The sequence below is a fragment of the Elephas maximus genome, chromosome 18 (genome assembly GCF_024166365.1).
Source record: "Elephas maximus indicus isolate mEleMax1 chromosome 18, mEleMax1 primary haplotype, whole genome shotgun sequence".
Classification (NCBI taxonomy): domain Eukaryota; kingdom Metazoa; phylum Chordata; class Mammalia; order Proboscidea; family Elephantidae; genus Elephas; species Elephas maximus.
Genome location: NC_064836.1, coordinates 44,110,949 through 44,130,635, shown reverse-complemented (window position 1 = coordinate 44,130,635; position 19,687 = coordinate 44,110,949). Strand labels below are relative to the sequence as shown.

General features: G+C 40.0%; 1 protein-coding gene across 1 annotated transcript in view; it reads left to right on the top strand.

Moving 5' to 3' along the window:
• CXADR (CXADR Ig-like cell adhesion molecule) overlaps positions 1-19,687 on the top strand; it is a 56,409-nt gene that overhangs the window by 20,377 nt on the left and 16,345 nt on the right. Inside the window, exon 2 of the mRNA XM_049858585.1 lies at positions 15,492-15,658. Coding sequence (XP_049714542.1) covers positions 15,492-15,658 — 167 coding nt within the window. The remainder of the gene's footprint in view (positions 1-15,491; positions 15,659-19,687) is intronic.

The following is a 19,687-nucleotide window of genomic DNA, read 5'->3' as shown; positions in this document are numbered from 1 at the left end:
AGAAGTTAGCCAAGAAGGTGTGAGGGATCTGGGAAGGAGGTTCCGTAATACATGTAAAGACTCAGTGGGAGGAAAGATGAAGAATTGGCTGAATCCTACAATATGAAGGTGGAGAGCGGTAAAAGACTACTTAGTTGCCAGTGGAGTTAGCTCCAGCTCATGGCGACCTTATGTATACACGTTTTCTGGTTCTGTGCCATCTTCCCAATCAGTATGTTTGAGTTATGGCTGTTGAGTCCCTCCATCTTATTGAGGGCTTCACTCGTTTTAACTGACCCTACGCTTTATCAACCATGATGTCCTTTTCTGGTGATTGGTTTTTCCTAATGACATATCCAAAGTAAGCAAGTCAAAGTAAGAGACTGGCGTTAGGGAAGCTTTTGATCATAAAGGGCTTTGAAAGGAGAATGAAAGTGTCTGAATTGGTGGGGAGCCACCAGAGGTTTTCAGGCATGGCAATGACATTATTGTTTTTTGTTTGTTTGTTTTTGGTATTAAAAAAATTGTAGAAAGAATGCTCTGGGTGAAGTATAGAAAATGGGTTGGAATGAGGAAGAGCGGGTGCAGGGAAGTCAGCAGGCTTAGACCTCAAGAGATAATAGTGGTCTGGACTTAGACAAAAATGGTTGGATTTGGGATAATTGAAAAGGCAGAACTAACAGGACATTGGAATTTTTTTTTTTTTTTTGAGAAAGGAAGTGAACATTCATAGCTGCCCCTCTCTTTAGTTTTAGTTCCAGGTTTGTGCAAGTAGATTGGTGATGCAGCCATTTCTTACGGGCTTGGTCTTAGGCAGGGATTGGTTGCTGAAGGTGATAGTGGTTGGTCACTGAGATAGGAAATCCAGAGAAGAAATTTGGGGTTAGACTGCGAACAAACCAATCATAGTTTGCTATCACTCTTCTCCGTGCCTCGAAATCAAGTATGTGGGTCCAACTTTAAAATTACCATCCTATTTTCTTGTACTGTAAGTTTCTTCTTAGATTCTTGTACTATAAGGTCTTTTCTAGCCCAGCTTTATAACTGTTGGTGGTTTGTGCTTTCCTCATTTTGGATTCTTAAGGGACCTACTGAGACACACCATTACCTGAACCCACCACCGGTCTGTCAGTTTGTTGTAGTGTAGTGGTTTGAGTGTTGCTGTGATGCTGGAAGTTATGCCACTGGTACTGCAAATGCCAGTGGGGTCACTCGGTGATGGACAGGTTTCAGCAGAGCTTGCAGACTAAGACTTGGAAGAAAGGCTTGATGATCTACTTCAGAAAATTAGCCAGTGAAAACCCTATGGATCACAGCAGAATATTGTCTGAATATGCTGGAAGATGAGCCCCCTAGGTTGGAAGGCACTCCAAGCACACAGTGGCCACAACAGTGGACTCAAGGATACCAACGATGCTGAAGACGGCACAGGGCCGAGCAGCATTTGCTTCCCTTGTACATAGGGTCACGCTGAGTTGGAGCTAACTCAGTGTCAACTAAGGACAACTACATTAACCTGAACAGTTTTTTTTTTTTCTCTTTTTCTTGAATTTTCTTACCTCATTTCCTCATTTTTCTTGCATCAGTGCCTTCGTTATCTTCTCTTCCCTCTTCTCCCTCCACATTAGTCTGGACTAAAGAGCTGGTGTTATTCAGCAATTAACCTGGATTTCACAAGAGAAACAGTTCCTTGGCTTCATTGTCTGTGCCTGTTTCACAGGTTTTGTGAGGATTAAATGAAATAATAAATGTAAAGCCCCTTGCACAATGCCTGGCTTGCAAATAGACAGTAAGTATAAATCTTGTACACCTCAGCAAATTAATGTATATATCAATTGTTTTTCCTCCTTAGCAGTTCGCAGGTAGCTTGTCTTTTTGGCTGCAGATTGAGAAACACATTCTTTCCGTTGTTTTGTGAATTCCCAATATGTTTAAATCTTCTTGAGTTTTTGGGTGCATTAGTCTCATGTCTAGTCAACCAGCATTCCTCCGCCATGATGAAAAACTGCATCACTCCCATGAAAGCTGCAAGCAGTCAAAAAAAAGTCATCTTCTTTTTGAAAGTTCCAGTTTGATCAGATGATTGTTTCTGTCAACTGAATGGAATAAAAGCTGGAGGTGACAATGTATTCCTAGTAATGTGTGAGGAAGTTGATTTTACCACCCAGGAGCCAAATTTTAGTAAGGTCTTTTTGCTGAAGGAGACTGGTTCAGGCCTCGAATATTTGCTGTAGCTTCAAGTAGAGGAGCTTGGATTTCTCACCCTAAATTTCCTGCCTCTTGTTGGATGTTTGGGTTGTTTTCAGATGTTTTCCTATCATATAGTGCTTCAGTGAATAATATCCTACCGCACAGGAGCTATTGTGAGGGTTCAACCTCAATTTCCAGAAGTGGGTTTGCACATTAATATTTCACACGTTTTCCATTGCGTTTGGAAACCCTGGTGGTGTAGTGGTTAATTGTTACATCTGCTAACCAAAAGGTGGGCAGTTCAGATCCACCAGGCGCTCCTTGGAAACCCTGTGGGGCAGTTCCTCTCTGTCCTGTGGGGTCGCTATGAGTCGGAATTGACTTGACGGCAATGGGTTTGGTTTTTTGGGGGCCCGTTGTGTTGAGAATATGCTGTACTAATTTATTCTTCATGTATGGGAGTGTCAGTTTCCAACATTTTTGCCGAACATGGCCTTTATTAAACTTTGACCCTGCCATTCTTAGAGATGAGAATTATAGTGACCACATTGCTTTAATTTATATTTCTCTAGTCATGAGTATGGTTGAGTGTCTTCACACTGGTTTTTGGCTATGTACATTTCTTTTGCTATGAACTGCTACTCTGTACCTTTGGTTTTTCTCTCAGATTTGACCGTTTTTCTCATGACTTGGAAGGCTTGTATATTGGAAAATGTTACCTCTCCCCTTTACATTTTGTGCAAGGATTTATCTTTGTGTGTGCTGCTTACACTGTATGAAAATTTTTTTTTTTAATTTTTAACATTTCCTTTTAAAATAAAATAGTTTGACTTAATGAAAAAGTTACAAAAATAGTACCAGAATTTCCCCAAATGTGAGACATCTTACATGACCACAGTACAGTGATCAAAATCAGGAGTTTAACATTGATCCGTACTATTATCTAATGTACAGATCTGATTCAAATTTATCCACTTGTCATATGTCCTTTTTCTGGTTCAGGATCCAATCCAGGATAACATCTGGGATTTAGCTCTTCTGTTTCTTTTATCTCCTTCATTCTGAAATAGTTTTGCAGAATTTTCTAGTCTTTTATGACCTCAAGACTGAAGCATGCCAGCCAATTTATTTTGCATATTATCCCTCATTTTGGACTTGTCTGAAGCCTAAAGTCAGGTTATTCATTGTTAATAAGAATACGTAGAAGTAGTATGTTTTTTTCAGAGCATCATATCAGAAAATACGTGATTGTCCATTTCTTCTGAGGACGGCAACTTCAGTCATTTGGTTGAAGTGGTGTCTGCCGGATTTTTCCATCATAAAGTTACTACTTTTCCTGTACTTACTGTGTCTTGTGGGAAGATACTTTGAGACTGTGTAAATATCCTTTTTCTCCTTATACTTTGACCCACTAATTTTTCGGCATCCATTGATGGTTCTTGTCTGGAGCAATTATTTGATGTTTTTTGCAAACGTAACTTAAGAATCTTATAGTTAAATGTATGTCCTCTCCTCCGTTGCTGTTTTGTTCTCTACCTTTTTCTAAGGTGTTCCTCAAAATGTTCTTTAAAATTCTCACATGTTTACTTTTTTTCTTCATTAACCGTAAAGTTCCATGAGCATTTTCTAACTCCTGTGATTTTAAGATTGTTGTTGTTAGCTGCTGTCGAATTGATTCCAACTCATGGCGACCCCATATGTGCAGAGTAGAATTGTTGCACAGGGTTTTCAAGGCTGTGACCTTTCAGAAGCAGATCGTCAGGCCTGTCTTCTAAGGCCTCTGGGTGGGTTCAAACCACCAGCCTTTCAGCTAGTAGTCAAGCACTTAACTGCTTGTGCCACCCAGGGACTCCTGATTTTAATATTAGCGGAAGAGTATGATAGCTGTAGGCCATCGACTCGATGGCACTGGGTTGGGTTGGGTTTTTTGATAGACCATCTGGGTTAATATAGTATAACGTGAAAAATAAAATGAAAGAAATGGAGGCAGGCCATCAGTTCAAAGCATTGCCTCCCTTCTAGAGGAACAGGTTCTTCTATTATTTCCAGTTCTATGTGCTCCATGCTTAGGGTAGCAACAGACCTTCTTAAAACAAAACAAAACAAAAAAGTTGCTATGGAGTTGACTCCAAACGATGACATCCCCATATATCAGACTAGAACTGTGCTCCATAAGGGTTTCAATGGCTGAATTTTGGAATTACGTCACCAGGCCTCTCTTCCGAGGTGCCTCTAGGTGGACTTACACTTGCAACCTTTTGGTTGGTAGCTGAGCGCTTCATTGTTTATGCCACCCAGGGACTCCAAGGAAAGCCAGCATCAGGTGGGAAACACCTAGACATGGCCACCGTCCTCCCCACGAAATGATTCCTAATGGAGTCTGTTACATTGTCTGTTCATTGGCCTTCTTCCTTCACTTTAAAAATGGTATTTTATGCATAGTGGATTATTGTGAGTGTTGTCAGTAAATTGTATACCTGTAAAAAGTTGAATTGACAAAAGTTGTATGACAGATATATTTATAACAGACAAAAAAAAAAAAAAAAGAGTAGCTGCTGAGGCTGCTTACCCAGTGCTGGTTAAACACCTCCTGGGATGTGGTTTCTTGGTTTGGAGGTTAAGGTCATGGTTTCATGGAACATCTCAGTTCATAGGCCCAATAATGAGTGTGGTGCTTCTGTTTACTTCCTAGTATTATGTAGTGCATGGGGTCTTAAAAGCTTGCAAGCTGCTATCCATGGCACAACAATTGGCCTCTATTCACCTGGAACAACAGAAGGAGGAGAGTCAGAAATAGGAGGAGTAAATGCAGTGTGTGGCTGATTGCCTCTCTGAACAACTGCCTCCTTGGCCATGAGACCAGAAGAACTGGATGGTGCCCAGCTACCATTACTGAACATTTTGATCAAAGACTCTGTAGAAGAATTCTGATGAAAAGGGGGAGAAATGCAGAAGAGAATTTCAAATTCTCATGGACTTCAGACTTTGTGGAGCCATGGAGGCTGGATGAACGCCTGAAACTATTGCCCTGAGATAACCTTTAAACCTAAAACCAAAAATACCTCTTCAGTTGTTCTTAAAACCAAACAATAATTTAGCTTAATTAGTAGAGAATAAACTCGATGCCATCGAGTTGATTCCAACTCATAGCAACCCTATGGGACAAAATAGAATGGCCCCAAAGGGTTTCCAAAGAGCTGCTGGTGGATTGCATCTACTGACTTTTTGGTTGGCAGCTGAGCTCTTAACCACAGTGCCACCAGGGGTAATGTTTGGGAATTCCTGGGTGCAGTGATTAAGAGCACATCAAAACATTAATTAGGGCCTTGTTGTTACGTTAAAGATGTTTTAGTGCATATGGAATTGTTTCTTTAATGTTTTTTATGCCTAGAAAAGTACATTATATGCCAAGACAAACATTTTACTAACTGAATTTGACTTACGTACAAATCTGACTTAATGACAGACTTGGGAATGGAACCTGGGACTGCCTTATATAAGTATGGTGTCCATACAACATCCAGTTTCACAGAATATATTGTGGACCTTAAGGACGCATGAGTGTATGTGGGATCAGACTGATACCAGCAGCTTGAAAGATCAGATAGGAACCTTAGGGGGCAGTGAGTTTATGTGAACGGGAGACAACAGCTCAGAAAAGGAGGGTGAGAATGGTTGCACAACTCGAGGAATGTAAGCAGTGTTACTAAACTCTATATTTAAAACTTGTCAATTGATGTTTGTTTTGCTGTGTATGTTCTCAACAATAACAACAAAAATAAAATAAATTTAGAAAATGATACTGTAAGCCTAATTAAAATATAAAAATATTCACTGTGAGAAGTGGCACCATCAAGGGCTAAAATACTCTTTTATGAGCTGCTGTCATGTTGATGCTCACATAGAAGTCAGTCTGGGCAAAAGAGAAACTCTACAGATCCAAGCGATTTGGAATTTGGAGATTAAAAAAAAAAAAGGCAAGCAGAAACATGGGGGATGTTATTTCAGTCACTGCCAAAATGGCATGTGATTCAGTTTGTTTATTTATATAATCCACTGCTGAGCACTTAACTAAAATGGGTCCTGCAAATACTTGTGGCTCGATTGTGTTTCATCACGCTCAATGTAAGTGAATAAAATTGAGATTTACTACTTAGTTTTCAGACCATGTTTGAACTTGCAAGGAGTTTGCAAGTAAAAAAAAGTATCACTCATTTGCTGAGTAACTAAAATTGGGTAGTAATAAGAAAGAATCCCCAGAGACACTGAATAAAAACCAATTGTCCGCCTTTTGTCTTATCCACTTTGTGACTGTTGCGTACTTGAGCACTTGAAAAACTCTACCTCTGTGAAAAGAGGCCATTAAGTGTTGGTAGGAAGCCCAATAACTGTTTTGTCCCGTCTTTAAGATTTTAATTCATTTCTAGTGCAACACAGTAGAGAGTAGTTGAATCTTTTAAACATTTTTTTTAAATAAAGGTACACTGAAAGCCATTTAAAAATCTGTTTAAAATTTCTTAACCGATACACATATTAAGAAAATATCAGTATAAAACAGAAATGAGCAATCGGCTCTGTTAAAATATCAGTTATTGAAAGTAACTGCTGTTAACTGGGCATATACAGTATCTTTCTAGGTCATTTTTATACACACACGTATATGACTATTCTTAAGTCAGTCTTTTAAAATAAAAGTAATCTTTATGTATTGACCAAGGAAGAATGAAAATGGTATCTTGAAATTGAAGTTGGGTTTTATTCTGACTGTGTAGTAAAAGCACTGAAAGCATGAATTGGAAGGATTAGAACTTTTCTGCATTTAGATTGTATGATTGATGACATTTAACTTTATATTTGACTTGTACAAAATAAAAACCCTAGAAGCACACAGTAACCAGGAAGTTTTAATTGTTACTTTTAGCAGTTTTTTATCCTCAGTTGGATGTTTTCACCTTGTACGTTTTTAGGCTATGTCTTAATTCATTTTGAAATGGAATTTTTATCATGGAGTGTACTTCTATTACTTGATCCGTAAAGTATTAATACCGAGGCCAATTAAATACAGGCAACAAATTGTTGTATTAGGAGTTTTTGAAGTAGCAAGAAAAATCCACCAACTTCTTTATGTGGCAGGTTAGTACTTCTTTTTTTTTTCCTTTTTTGAAAGAATATTTTCAAACGGTCAAATTTTTAATCCAGTTACCAATTCTCATCTACTGTGTGCAAGGAATTACAATAGGACAATAGAAGATAGAGGTACCCACAGTATCTACCTAATGGAGCTGGAAACCCTGGTGGTATAGTGGTTAAGAGCTACAGCTGCTAACCAAAAGGGCAGTGGTTTGAATATACCAGGCGCTCCTCGGAAACCGTATAGGGCAGTTCTACTCTGTCCTGTAGGGTCACTGTAAGTTTGAATCGACTCAAGGGCAACAGATTTTTTTTTTTTGTCTAATGGAGCTGGAGTCCTGGTGGCATTGTGGCTAAGGGTTAAGAGCTTTAGCTGCTAACCAAAAGGTCTGCAGTTCAAATCCACCAGCCGCTCCTTGGAAACCCTGTGGGGCGGTTCTACTCTGACCTACAGGGTCGCTGTGCATTGGAATCGGCAATAGGTTTGGTTTTTGGTTTTTTAATGGAGCCAATGGCATAATTGGTATGGCTATGTATATTTAAAAAATCATTTAAAAATATAAGGTATTACTGAAAAAAGATAAGTTCATCAACATCTAGGAAATGTGATAAAACTCTGGAGCCCACCTAAGTCAGCTTAAGAATAAAATTAAAAAGAAAAAATACAGGGTAATATGCTAAATGCTGAATGGATGATTCAGATAGTAGAAAGTAAAGTACTGTGAGCATTCATAGAAAGAAGGAAAGAAACACCATTGCAGGCTGGAGAGATAGAAGAACACCTTAGTGAATGAGGTCGGAGTGCAACCGGGTTTATTAGGTAGGAATGGTAGGAAGTTATTTATTCAAAGGATGAAGTAATTATTCAGGAGAAGCATTTCAGATTTTACACATAAATATCAAACCATATAGTTATAAATAGAGTGGTATTGTTAGGTGCCATTGAGTCTATGTTCAACTCATAGCGACCCCATGTGACAAAGCAGAACTGCCCCATAGGGTTTTCTAGGCTGTAATCATTACAGAAACAGATTGCCAGGGGTGGGCTTAACCATTGCACTGCCAAGGCGCTCTTTTAATAGAATAGTGGACATGAAATGGAGACAGGAGTAGTATGGATCTTTCGGGGGATAATAAGAGGGCAAGTAGTGGTTTAGTGGTAATATTTTTGCCTTCCATGTGGGTGACCCAGGTTCTGTTCCTAGCCAGTGCCCTTCATGCACGGACGCCGTCTGACTTGTGTGTTGTTATGAGGCTGAGAAGGTTTCGGTGGAGCTTCTAGACCAAGGAAGAAAGGCCTGATGATCTACTTTGGGAAATTAGCCAGTGAAAACCCAGTGAATAACAAGGGCCCAAAAAAAAAAAAAAAAAAAGTTTGTTTTTTTTTTAATCTGCAGCCAGTCACATGAGGGTGCCACAGGAGCAGTGGCCTTCTGTTCCATTGTGAATGGGCTTGCCACAAGTTGGGGGCTGACTTGATGGCAGGTAACGATTACAAAAGAGTAGTCCATTTGGGCTGAATCCATGGATTTGGATTGTGTAGGATCAGTCTCTGCTGTATAACAAACCAACCCAAATTCTACAGATTTAAAAACAAAAATTGTGTTATTTATGATTCTGCAGGTTGGCAGTTTATGCTAGGCTGAGGTGGAAAGTTCTAGGCTTACTCCTGGGGCTCCTGACGGCTGGCCTGGACTGGGGCTCGGTATCCCAGGGTGGCCGCATGTCGGGCAGTTCTCTTTTCTGTGGTTGGCTCACACGGTGTCTGTGGCCTGAGAAGGCCAAGGGCTCTTGAGACCTAGACTCGAAGTTCACATGACAGCACACTCATGCCACGTTGCTCAGAGCAAGGTCAGCCTCAGATTTCAAGGAAGAGGTGCAGAGAGTTTGTGTCCATTTGTCATCTTTAAGTGGTGTACTTGAATGTGGTTTAAAGTTATGGTTGTGCCTGAGTATCAGTGGTCTTGAATGGAACCAGGCTTTTTTTTTTTTTCCGCTCAGTCTGTTGACTTCAACTTGATTAACATTTTCTTACTATTGATAGCCTCTTTGTGTTCAGATTACTTTAGGGCCAGTGAAAATGATCATATAATGGCTAATAATTTGTTTTTTTGTTTTGTTGGAATTTATTACTTTAAACACAGTGTCGGACTAACCATTGCGGAGAATTAGAACTTTGGATTATTTATCCTTTAGTTTGCTATAATATGTTCGTATTTATGGGGTGGGGGGTGGGGGAGGAGGCAGGTCCCTGCAGCATAAGCTTAGCGTTTAGGGCCTCTTCTAGGTCACCACTCAGCGCTGAATGTCAGCGTCAGGTCCAAATGGTGGAACTGCGTAACGGAGAACAGTGCATTGATTTGAAATAGGTGGTTCATGGTGCATTAGATGTTTGAGCTTATACTTAAGAAAATGTGAGGTTATCACAGGGAAAACACAGATGTGATGAGATAGTCATGCCAACTTTGACATTAAGTAGAAAAAAAATTGTTTTGTGCGACTGTTCATTTACAGAATCAGTGTGCGTTTTAAATCCCGATGTTAGCTTATTCCAACTTGACACCATAAGACATAACCAATAAACAGATCTATTTTTATGTGGAAAATTGAGATGAACAGAATTGTTTTTCTCCTGAAAAACAGGATGTGACTAGATTAAGCTGTTTTTCTCTTATAGATCAAGAAATGGTGCAGCTTTGCTCACAGTTTATTTTCCACCTTTTATGCATGTAAGAGATAACTGGTATCATTAAGTAAACTTAGCAGCAAGGAGGAGCCTTTTTTTTGTTTTTCTTTTTTTTTTAATTTTACTTCAGATGAAGATTTACAGAACAAGCTAGTTTCTCATTAGACAGCACACATATTTGTTTTCTGACACTGGTTAACCACCCCTGACATGTCAGCACACTCCCTTCTAGACTTTGGATTCCCTATTACAGCTTTCCTGTCCCCTCCTGCCTTCTAGTCTGCCCCAGGGCTGGTGTGCCACTTTAGTCTTGTTTTTTGAGCCTGTCCAAGCTTTGGCTGAAGGGTGAGCCTCAGGAGTGACCTCATTACTTAGCTGAAAGGGTGTTGGGGGCCATACTCTCAGGATTTCTCCAGTCTCTGTCAGGCTAGCAAGTCTGGTCTTCCTTTTTGAGTTAGAATTTTGTTCTACATTTTTCTCCAGCTCTGTCCAAGACCCTCTTTTGTGATGCCAGTCAGAGCAGTCAGTGGTGGTAGCCAGGTATCATTTAGTTGTACTGGACTCAGTCTGGTGGAGGCCGTGGAAGAGGTGGTCCGTTAGTCATTTGGACTAATCTTTCCCTTGTATCTTTAGTTTTCTTCATTCTTCCTTTTTTTTTTCCAGCTCTTGCAGCATTGTAGTGAGTTTAAGCTATCTCTTTTTAACAATTTACTGGAAGGATTGTAGGGATTTTTGTTTGGCTCAAGATATATTATTTTGACTTTTACTTATTTTTCAAATATGTCATTCAGGATTAATTTTCTGTGTGTGGCTAAATAGAAGTTTTAGGTCCTTGAGCGCCATAATTTGCTCTTGGCTACTGTCTTAGTCATCTAGTGGTGCTATAACAGAAATATCATAAGTGGATGGCTTTTTAAGAGGAGTTTATTCCCTCACAGCCTAGTAGCCTGCAAGTCTAAATTCAGGGCATAACTCCAGGGGAAGGCATTCTTTTCTCTGTCAGCTGTGGAGGAAGGTACTGGTCATCAGTGTTCCCCCAGTCAAGGAGCTTCTCAGCATCAGGATCCTCAGTCCAAAGAACACGCTATGCTCCCACTGCTTCTTTTTTGGTGGTATGTGGTCTTTTCTGCTCGCTTCTCTCTTTTATAGCTTGAAAGAGATTGGCTCAAGACACAGTCCAATCTTGTAGATGAAGTCCTGCCTCACTAACATAACTGCCACTAATCCTATCTCATCAACATCACAGAGATAGGATTTACAGGACATAGGAAAATCATGTCAGATGGCACAGTGGTGGACAATCAAACAATACTGGGAATCATGGCCTAGCCAAATTGATACACATAATTTTGGGGGATGCAATTCAATCCATGACAGCTACTAACTGAAAAATTGAAGAGTCTCATCCATCCAGTGGTGCTGTGGAAAAAAGGCCTGGCAATCTGCTACTGTAAGGTTACAGTCATTGAAAACCCTGTGGAGCACAGTTCTTCTCTGAAGCAGACGGGATCACCATGAAACAGAATTGACTTCATAGCAACAGTTTTTTTTTTTTTTTTTTTAAAACAGATAATGAATTTCAAAATTGTTTATGCAATTTTAAGGTGTCTTTTTAAACCAAAACCAAACCCGTTGCCATCGAGTCGATTCCGACTCATAGCGACCCTATAGGACAGAGTAGAACTGCCCCATAGCGTTTCCAAGGAGCGCCTGATGGATCCGAACAGCCGACCCCTTGGTTAGCAGCTAACACTTAACCACTGCACCACCAGGGTGTCCTCTTTTTAAACAGCATATAATAAATATGATTGATGGCTATTGTTCAGAAGGGAAATAAGGGATGACTAGTAAGAAATGCCTTAAAGAAAATAGATTAATTATTTTGTAAATTAACAAATAGAAATTGACAGTGTTTCCCCTCTTTCTGAATTGTCTTCATCAAAATTTAGACTTAAAGAAGCCTTGGCAGAAGACTTGTCAGAATTCGGTAATGTGTGCCCCACCAACAGAGAGCTCCCAGTGTGGAGGTGGCACTGTGACAAGCATGAATTAATGTAGCTTTGAATTAGTGTGACAAAACTGACCTTTTAGAGCATCTGGTTAAATTCAGTTCTAGTGAAAACTTATATAATGTTGGAAAATTCACAGTACTCTTGAAGAAAATCGTATCCGTAAAGATAGATGTTAATATTATGAGTGCATTTTTACAAAGGCACAAATTAAAAACTGGGGGATTGCTGAGTTTGAATTCAGCTATTTTGGCCCCAAATTACACTCTTCTTCCTGAGTGGCTGTGGTGCATGAAGCAAGCCCGCAGGGTAATTGTCGTTATTATTGTTAGTTGATGTTGAGTTAATACAGGCTCATGGCGACCCCATGTGTGCAGAATAGAACTGCTCCGTAGGGCTCTTTTTTTTAAATAATGTTTCATTGTATTTTAGGTGTAAGTTTACACAGCAAGTTAGGTTCCCATTTAGTAATTTTTATATAAATTGTTCCATGTTATTGGTCACAATTTTCACAATATGTCAGCATTCTCATAATTTCCATACTGTTTATTGCGTTGCTCTAGCTTCTGTTCACCTCCTTCTTGCTTTTGGGAAAACGTTGACTGTTTGGTCTCATATAGTTTATTGTTTAATGGAGCACGTTACTCACACAGATGATACTGTTTATTTTATAGGCCGGTCTATGGTTTGAGTGAAAGGTGACCTCCAGAATAGCTTCAGTTCCAACTTCAAAGGTTAACTTAGGGTGATAGTCTCAGAGGTTCCTCTAGTCTCTGTTGTTCCAGTAGGTCTCGTCTTTTTAGAAATTTGAATTTTGACCTACATTTTCCTCCCATTCTATCCAAGACCTTCTGTTTTATCTCTGGTCAGAACAACCGATAGGTCGATAGTGGCAACAGGGTACCATCTAGTTTTTTTTTTTTTTTAATTATGCTTTACCTGAAAGTTTACAGAGCAAATTACTTTCCCATTCAGCACTTTCTACTCAGATTACCTTATAACATTGGCTGCACTCCCTGTGATGCGTCAGCACTCTCCCCTACCTCGGGTTCTCCGTTTCCATCTGTCCGTTTTTCCTGTCTCTTCCTGCCTTCTTGTCATTGTTTTTGGGCAGGTGTTGCCTGTTTAGTCTTGTATACATGTCTGAACTAAGAAGCACATTCCTTACTTGTGTTATTGTTTTATAGGCCTGTCTTATTTTTGGCCGAAGGGTGAACTCTGGAAGTAGCTTCAGTGTGAGTTAAAAGGGTGTCCTCGGGCCATAGTCTCTGTTAGACCTGTAAGTCTGGTCTTTTTTTGTGAATTTGAATTTTTATATGCATTTTTTCTCCCTCTCTCTCCAGGGCCCTAAGTTGTAATTGCTGTCGATGGTGGTAACTGGGCACCACCTAGTTCTTCTGAGCACAGGCTTGTGGAGGCTGTGGTACTTGTGGTTCATTCATTAGTCCTTTGTACTAATATTTCCCTCGTGTCTTTGGTTTTCTTCATTCTCTTTGCTCTGGAAGGGATAGGACCAGTAGATGTACCTTCCACGGCCGCTTACAAGCTTTTAAGACCCCAGATTCTGCTCACCGAAGTTGGATGTAGGACGTTTTCTTTATGAACTATGTTATGCCAGTTGACCTAGATGACCCCTGCGACCATAGTCCCCATCCCTCACACCTGTAACTCAGTTCCTCTGGGCGATTATGTGTCTATGACGCTTTTATGACTTTGCCTTGGTCAAGTTATGCATACCTCTCCTATATTGTATACTGTCTTTCCCTTCAAGAAAGTTAACATTTATCCACTATCTAGTTAGTGATTTCCCCTCCCTCGTAGCCGTCAAAGATTGTTTCTTTCTGTATGTAAACCTTTTCTTGAGTTTGTATAATAGTGGTCCCATACAGTATTTGTTCTTTTGTGATTGACTTATTTCACTCAGCGAAATGCCCTCCAGATTCATCCATGTCGTGAGATATTTAGCAGATTTGTCATAGTTCTTTATCATTGCATACTATTCCATTGTGTGTATGTACCATAATTTGTTTATCCATTTATCTGTTGATGGACATTTAGGTTGTTTTCATCTTTTTGGTATTTATGAATAATGCAGTGAATGTGGATGTGCATATGTCTGTTCATGTGATGGCTCTTATTTATCTAGGATATGTTCCTAGGAATGAGAGTTCTGAATCGTATGGTATCTCTAGCTTTTTAAGGAAGTGTCATATCATTTTCTGTATTGGTTGTACCATTTTACATTTCCACGAGCAGTGCACAAGAGTTCCAGTTTCCAAGCCTCTTCAACATTTTTTTTTTTTTTTAGTGCCAGTAATGTTGGGATGAGATGGTTATCTCAGTGTACTTTTGATTTGCATTTTTCTAATGGCTTAATGATTGTGAACATTTCCTCATGTGTCTGTTAGCCACCTGGATGTCGTCTTTGGTGAAGTGTCTGTTCCTATCCTTTGCCCATTTTTTAATCAGATTATTTGTCTTTTTATTGTCAAGGTGTTGCAGTATTTTATCAATTTTAGAGATTAGACCCTTGTTGGATGTTGTAGCTAAATATTTTTTCCCAATCTGTAGCTTCTCTTTTTACTCTTTTGGTAAAATCTTTTGATGAGCTTAAGTGTTTAATTTTCAGGAGCTCCTAGTTACCTAGATTATCTTCTGATGTTTGTGCATTGTTAGTTATGGTTTGTATTGAATTTTTACCATTTAATAGAGCCCCTAGCATTGTCTTTATTTTTTCTTCTATGATCTTTAACATTTTAGGTTTTATGTTTAGGTCTTTGATCCATTTTGAACTTGTTTTTGTGTATGGTGTGAAATATGGGTACCATCTAGTTCTCCCAGTCTCAGGTTAGAAGAGGCCATGGTTTGTGTGGATTATTAGTTTTGCAGATTAGTTTCTTCTTTGAGCCTTTGATTTCCTTCGTTCCCTCTGGCTCTATGAGTAGAAACCAATAGTTATATCTTAGATGGCCACTTGTAAGCTTTTAAGACCCCAGACACTACTGACCAAACTAAGATATAGAACATTATCTTTATGAACTTTGTTATACCAGTTGACTAAGTTGTCCCCGGAGACTATGATCCTGTGTCTTTTAACCCAGTAAACCAGTCGTGCGAGTTGTTTGGATATGTCTAGGAAGCCTCTGTAACCGTGCGCCCCTGTGTGCTTTGTTATTTATATGAATATATGTGCAGCACACACAAACATGTGTATACATAAGTCTACGGATACATCTATGCACACACATGAATTTATTCACATATGCCTTTTTATACACATATATGCAAACATACCTACCTAGGTAACCACACACATCTTTTTTGGCTATTACTGTTGTTGCTCCATAGAGTTTTCGAGGCTGTGACCTTTCAGAAGCAGATCACCGAGGTACCTGTGGGTGGATTCAAACTGCCATTTGCACTATCCGGGAACTAGTAAAAAAAAAAAAAGTAATAGCAGATACTTATTTAGTCCATGTACACGTTTCTCTCTCCAGATTTCACTAGAAGTTTAAGTATAACTACTCCTGACCAGATGATTGAAAAAGCCAAAGGGGAAACTGCGTATTTGCCATGCAAATTTACCCTTAGTCCAGAAGACCAGGGACCATTGGACATCGAGTGGCTGCTATCGCCAGCTGATAATCAGAAGGTGGATCAAGTGGTAAGTTGGATAAGGGCTTGCTCACTCAGCAGATGTTTGGGGGGCTTGTGTTACATGTGCATTGTTGTGCTGATCACCTGGGTGGGCGCAGGGACCTGGGAAGAAATCCCCAGACTTCTCAGATTTTTTAGTCTGGGTGAGGAAGACATACAGTCTGGTGGAATGTGAGGAATATGTAATGGAGTGAGATAGATAATAAGTGACCTAAGATTCAGAGGAAGAAGAGGTCACTGGACTTCAAGGAGGAAGAGGAACTTGTGAGTTAAGCTTCTGAAAATCTGCATTTGGAATGTATTTGAGGCAGGCCATGGAGGGCAGGATAACATGGAGCAGACATGATAGCATGGCAGGAACGTGCATGATGTGTTAGGGGCCCGTGCATAAACTGCACTTTTGTTAAAAGTTAGAAGTGATTTTTAAGTTTTACACAAGGATTCTGTCGCCATTAGAAACTGTCATTAAGTGTAACAAAGCTACATATTATTACAGAGCCTGATTTCAAGTTAGAAATCCTGTACAATGAATTTCTTAGTCTTTATACCATAGAAATAACTTGTATTTAATCTTAAGTTTAAAAAATTGAGTATCAAAACATTGTTATAGAACTTTTCGCTGATTGCAAAGTAATGACAGTCTACTGTAGAAAAGTTGGAAAATCAAAAAACAGCACAAAGGAGGGAAATTGCTCAATAATCTCACCTCAGCTACATATATCACACTTTCCCTTTTAGTGGTTTCAGAAGATTTCATTTGATTTTGAATGGTGCATATTGATCTGATAGAGTTCATTTAAAAAGTTAATTACGTAGAGCACAGGAAAAGAAAATATTTAGGGGAATATGGTAATGCATGCATTTGGGGGAGAATTTTATTTTTACTTATGGTCCATATGAAAGTAAAAGGAAAAAAAAAAAAAACCATTGCCATTTTGTTGATTCCAACTCATAGTGACTCTGTGAGACAGAGTAGAACTGCCCCATAGGGTTTCCAAGGCTGTAATCTTTACGGAAGCGGGCTGCCATGTCTTTCTCCCGCCAAGCGCCTGGCGGGTTCAAACCACCAACCTTTTGATTAACAGCCGAGCTCTTTGACCACTGGGCCACAAGGGCTCCCTCATATAAAAGTAGGGGTTATTTAAAAGCTGAATGTAAAGTTCTTCCATTCAGTGGCTGAATTATGATGTATTTGTGAAGGAAATAATTAAGGTTCTTTGCCAAGTTATGAATGACTATGGCCAGTCCCTGCAGGGACATACCTCTGCCCTGATTTCAATATCAGCAACTTCCTTCTGGCTGCCTAAGCAGAATAAGTGCAGCTGGATTCACTCTGTAAACAGCCCAGATGCCCTGTTCTCTTCCTCTCTCTCTTGCTTCCCCTTTCTTTTCTCTGTGGAAGTGCTGGCACCTTGAATATAGGCTCCTACCTTTGGACATGTTATCAGGAGAGATCAGTCCCTGGAGAAGGACATCATGCTTGGTTAATTAGAGGGTCAGTAAAGAAGAGGAAGACCCTCAACAAGATGGATTGACACAGTGACTGCAACAGTAGGCCAAACATAGCAACGATTGTCAGGATGGTGCAGGACTGGGCAGTGTTTGGTTCTCTTGTACACAGGGTCACTGTGTGTCGGAACCGACTTGATAGCACCTAACAACAATGCCTAAGATATGTGAAGCTTGGGAGATCTGTAGAGGGTACAGGTCCTAAATGCTTCCGGCCTCACACGTTTATCTCATGATTGAAGCCCTGTGACCAGGTGCAGATAGAAACCAAGAGGCACTGTCCACACCGTAACCTTGAGTGTGTCCCTGATGGAAGGAGGCCCCATGTCTTCCATGCCCAGCCTTGACATGTGCAGTAGTTGTGAGATAAGCATGAAACTGGGGACTGGGTTTGAGTACCCACTTCTGGGTGAAAAACCTATCCTCTAACCTAAAACACCATCAGACCAAAAGAAAGAGGGCAAGATTGAGGCAGAAGAGGATTTTTACATAGGATTTCAGCTACATCATCTGTTAATGGGGGCCTCTTTTTAATGTATTTAAGCTTGCTGGCGGTGTGTTTAAGGACTGGGCTGAAGACCATTCCATCTCCTTAGTTGGCAGAGTTGCCATGTATTATGCACTTACCATGTGCTGAACATGTGTCTGGGTGGCGCAGATGGTTTCTACTGGGCTACTAACTGAAAGGTTGGCAGTTGAAACCCACCCAGAGGCACTCTGGAAGAAAGTCCTGGCAATCTGCTTCAGTAGAGATTACAGATCAAGAAAACCCTACGGAACTCAGTTCTCCTCTATAACACCTGGGGCCTATGAGCTGGAACTGACCGTATAGCATCAGGTTTTTAAAAAATGTGCTGAGCAGTGTTTTTATGTACTTTTATTACATTACATTTCCTTATTTAAGCCTTAAAATAACACCCTCAGATAAGAATTATTATACACATAAAGAGGAGGAAGTAGAGATCCAGGAACTTAAAGGAATATGCCTGCTTTCACACACTGGTTAACGAATGCCTTTGAGGGTTTCAGCCCAGCTCTCTCTGTCTCCCACACCTGTGTTTCTGTTATCCTTTGCACTATCCTGTACTGCCTCCCATGTTTGTTTCCTAAGCCTCAGTTTTCTCATGTGTAGAAAGGAGCAAATATACCTACTTCACAGGGTTGTTAAGAGAATTCAGTGAAACCTTATTTGCACAGCATTTTGTAAGCTTAAAAGTGAATGAAAATGTTAGTTAAGAATTTTAGCACTGTATACTGTGCCGTGTTGAATGGATCTGGTTTGCATCTTAGCTGTGTGAATTTGCCACAGCTTTCCTCATCCTAAATGTTAAACGTGGACAGTGCCCACCCCTGTAGGATTGTCAAGAGGAATAAATGAAGACGTATAAAATTACCTGGTAAATGTCAGTTCCTAATTTCTTCTTTTTTTTTTAAATTGTGCTTTAGGTGAAAGTTTACAGTGCAAATTAGCCTCTCATTGAAAAATTTATACACAAATTGTTTTGTGACATTGATTGTAATTCCCACAATGTATCATCACTTTCCCCCTTGCCACCCCGAGTTCCCCATGTCCGTTCGTCCAGTTTTCCTGCCTTCTCGTCTTTGCTTTTGGGCAGGTGTAGTTTCTAATTTCTGTAACTACTGTTCATAACATTGTTTTTCTTGGGAAATTACTATAATGGTTTACAAAATAATTAACAGTGGGAACACATGTTTGTCAGGTCCTCCTCAAAAGCCTACTCAGCGTGTGTGCCTAGCAAACATAAACCAAAAAACTGAACCCGTTGCTGTCAAGTCAAACATGAGGAATCGAAAATACAGTAGATTGAACTTAATGGCTTTTCACAACAGAGATTCAGTAGTTAAATCCAGAACAAAATATAGTAACCTCCTCTGAGGAGTTCTCAGTGTTGCTGTTGACAAGTGTGGGTGGCAGGAAGGTGGCAGAAATAAAGTAATGGCCTGTGTTGGCAGAGTACATCAGCTGTAGACTCTTCAACTGTTCTTTTTTCCCTTAAGCCTGCTGCCTTCGAGTGGATTCCAGCTCATAGTGACCCTATAGGACAGAGTAGAACTGCCTCATAGGGTTTCCAAGGAGCACCTGGTAGATTTGAACTGCCAACCTTTTGGCTAGCAGTTGTAGCTCTTAACCACTATGCCACCAGGGTTTCCTTTATTAGCAAACTGGTATTGAGTGCACCCTGGATGCAAACACTTACAAGAAAGGCTTTTAGTGGATTAGGGGTAGTCAGCCTGGCGGGGGAGGTGGCGATGCAGAGAAGAACTCAAGTCTCTGTCCTCATGGGAAAAGGTGTTCTTGGGAGACATTTAATCTGATTGTACTGCCCGTAATTCACATCTCAGATAAAAAGCTATTTGCAGATGTAGGCATGTTTCCTGATTATTATTTGAGCCTGGTACCACTGCTCTTTGGCCCTTGGGTCTCATAGCACCAGAGTAAGGGATCTCATTAGCAAATGTGCAAAATTATATGCTAAATTAATTTTGTTGGTTGTTAGAGATAACT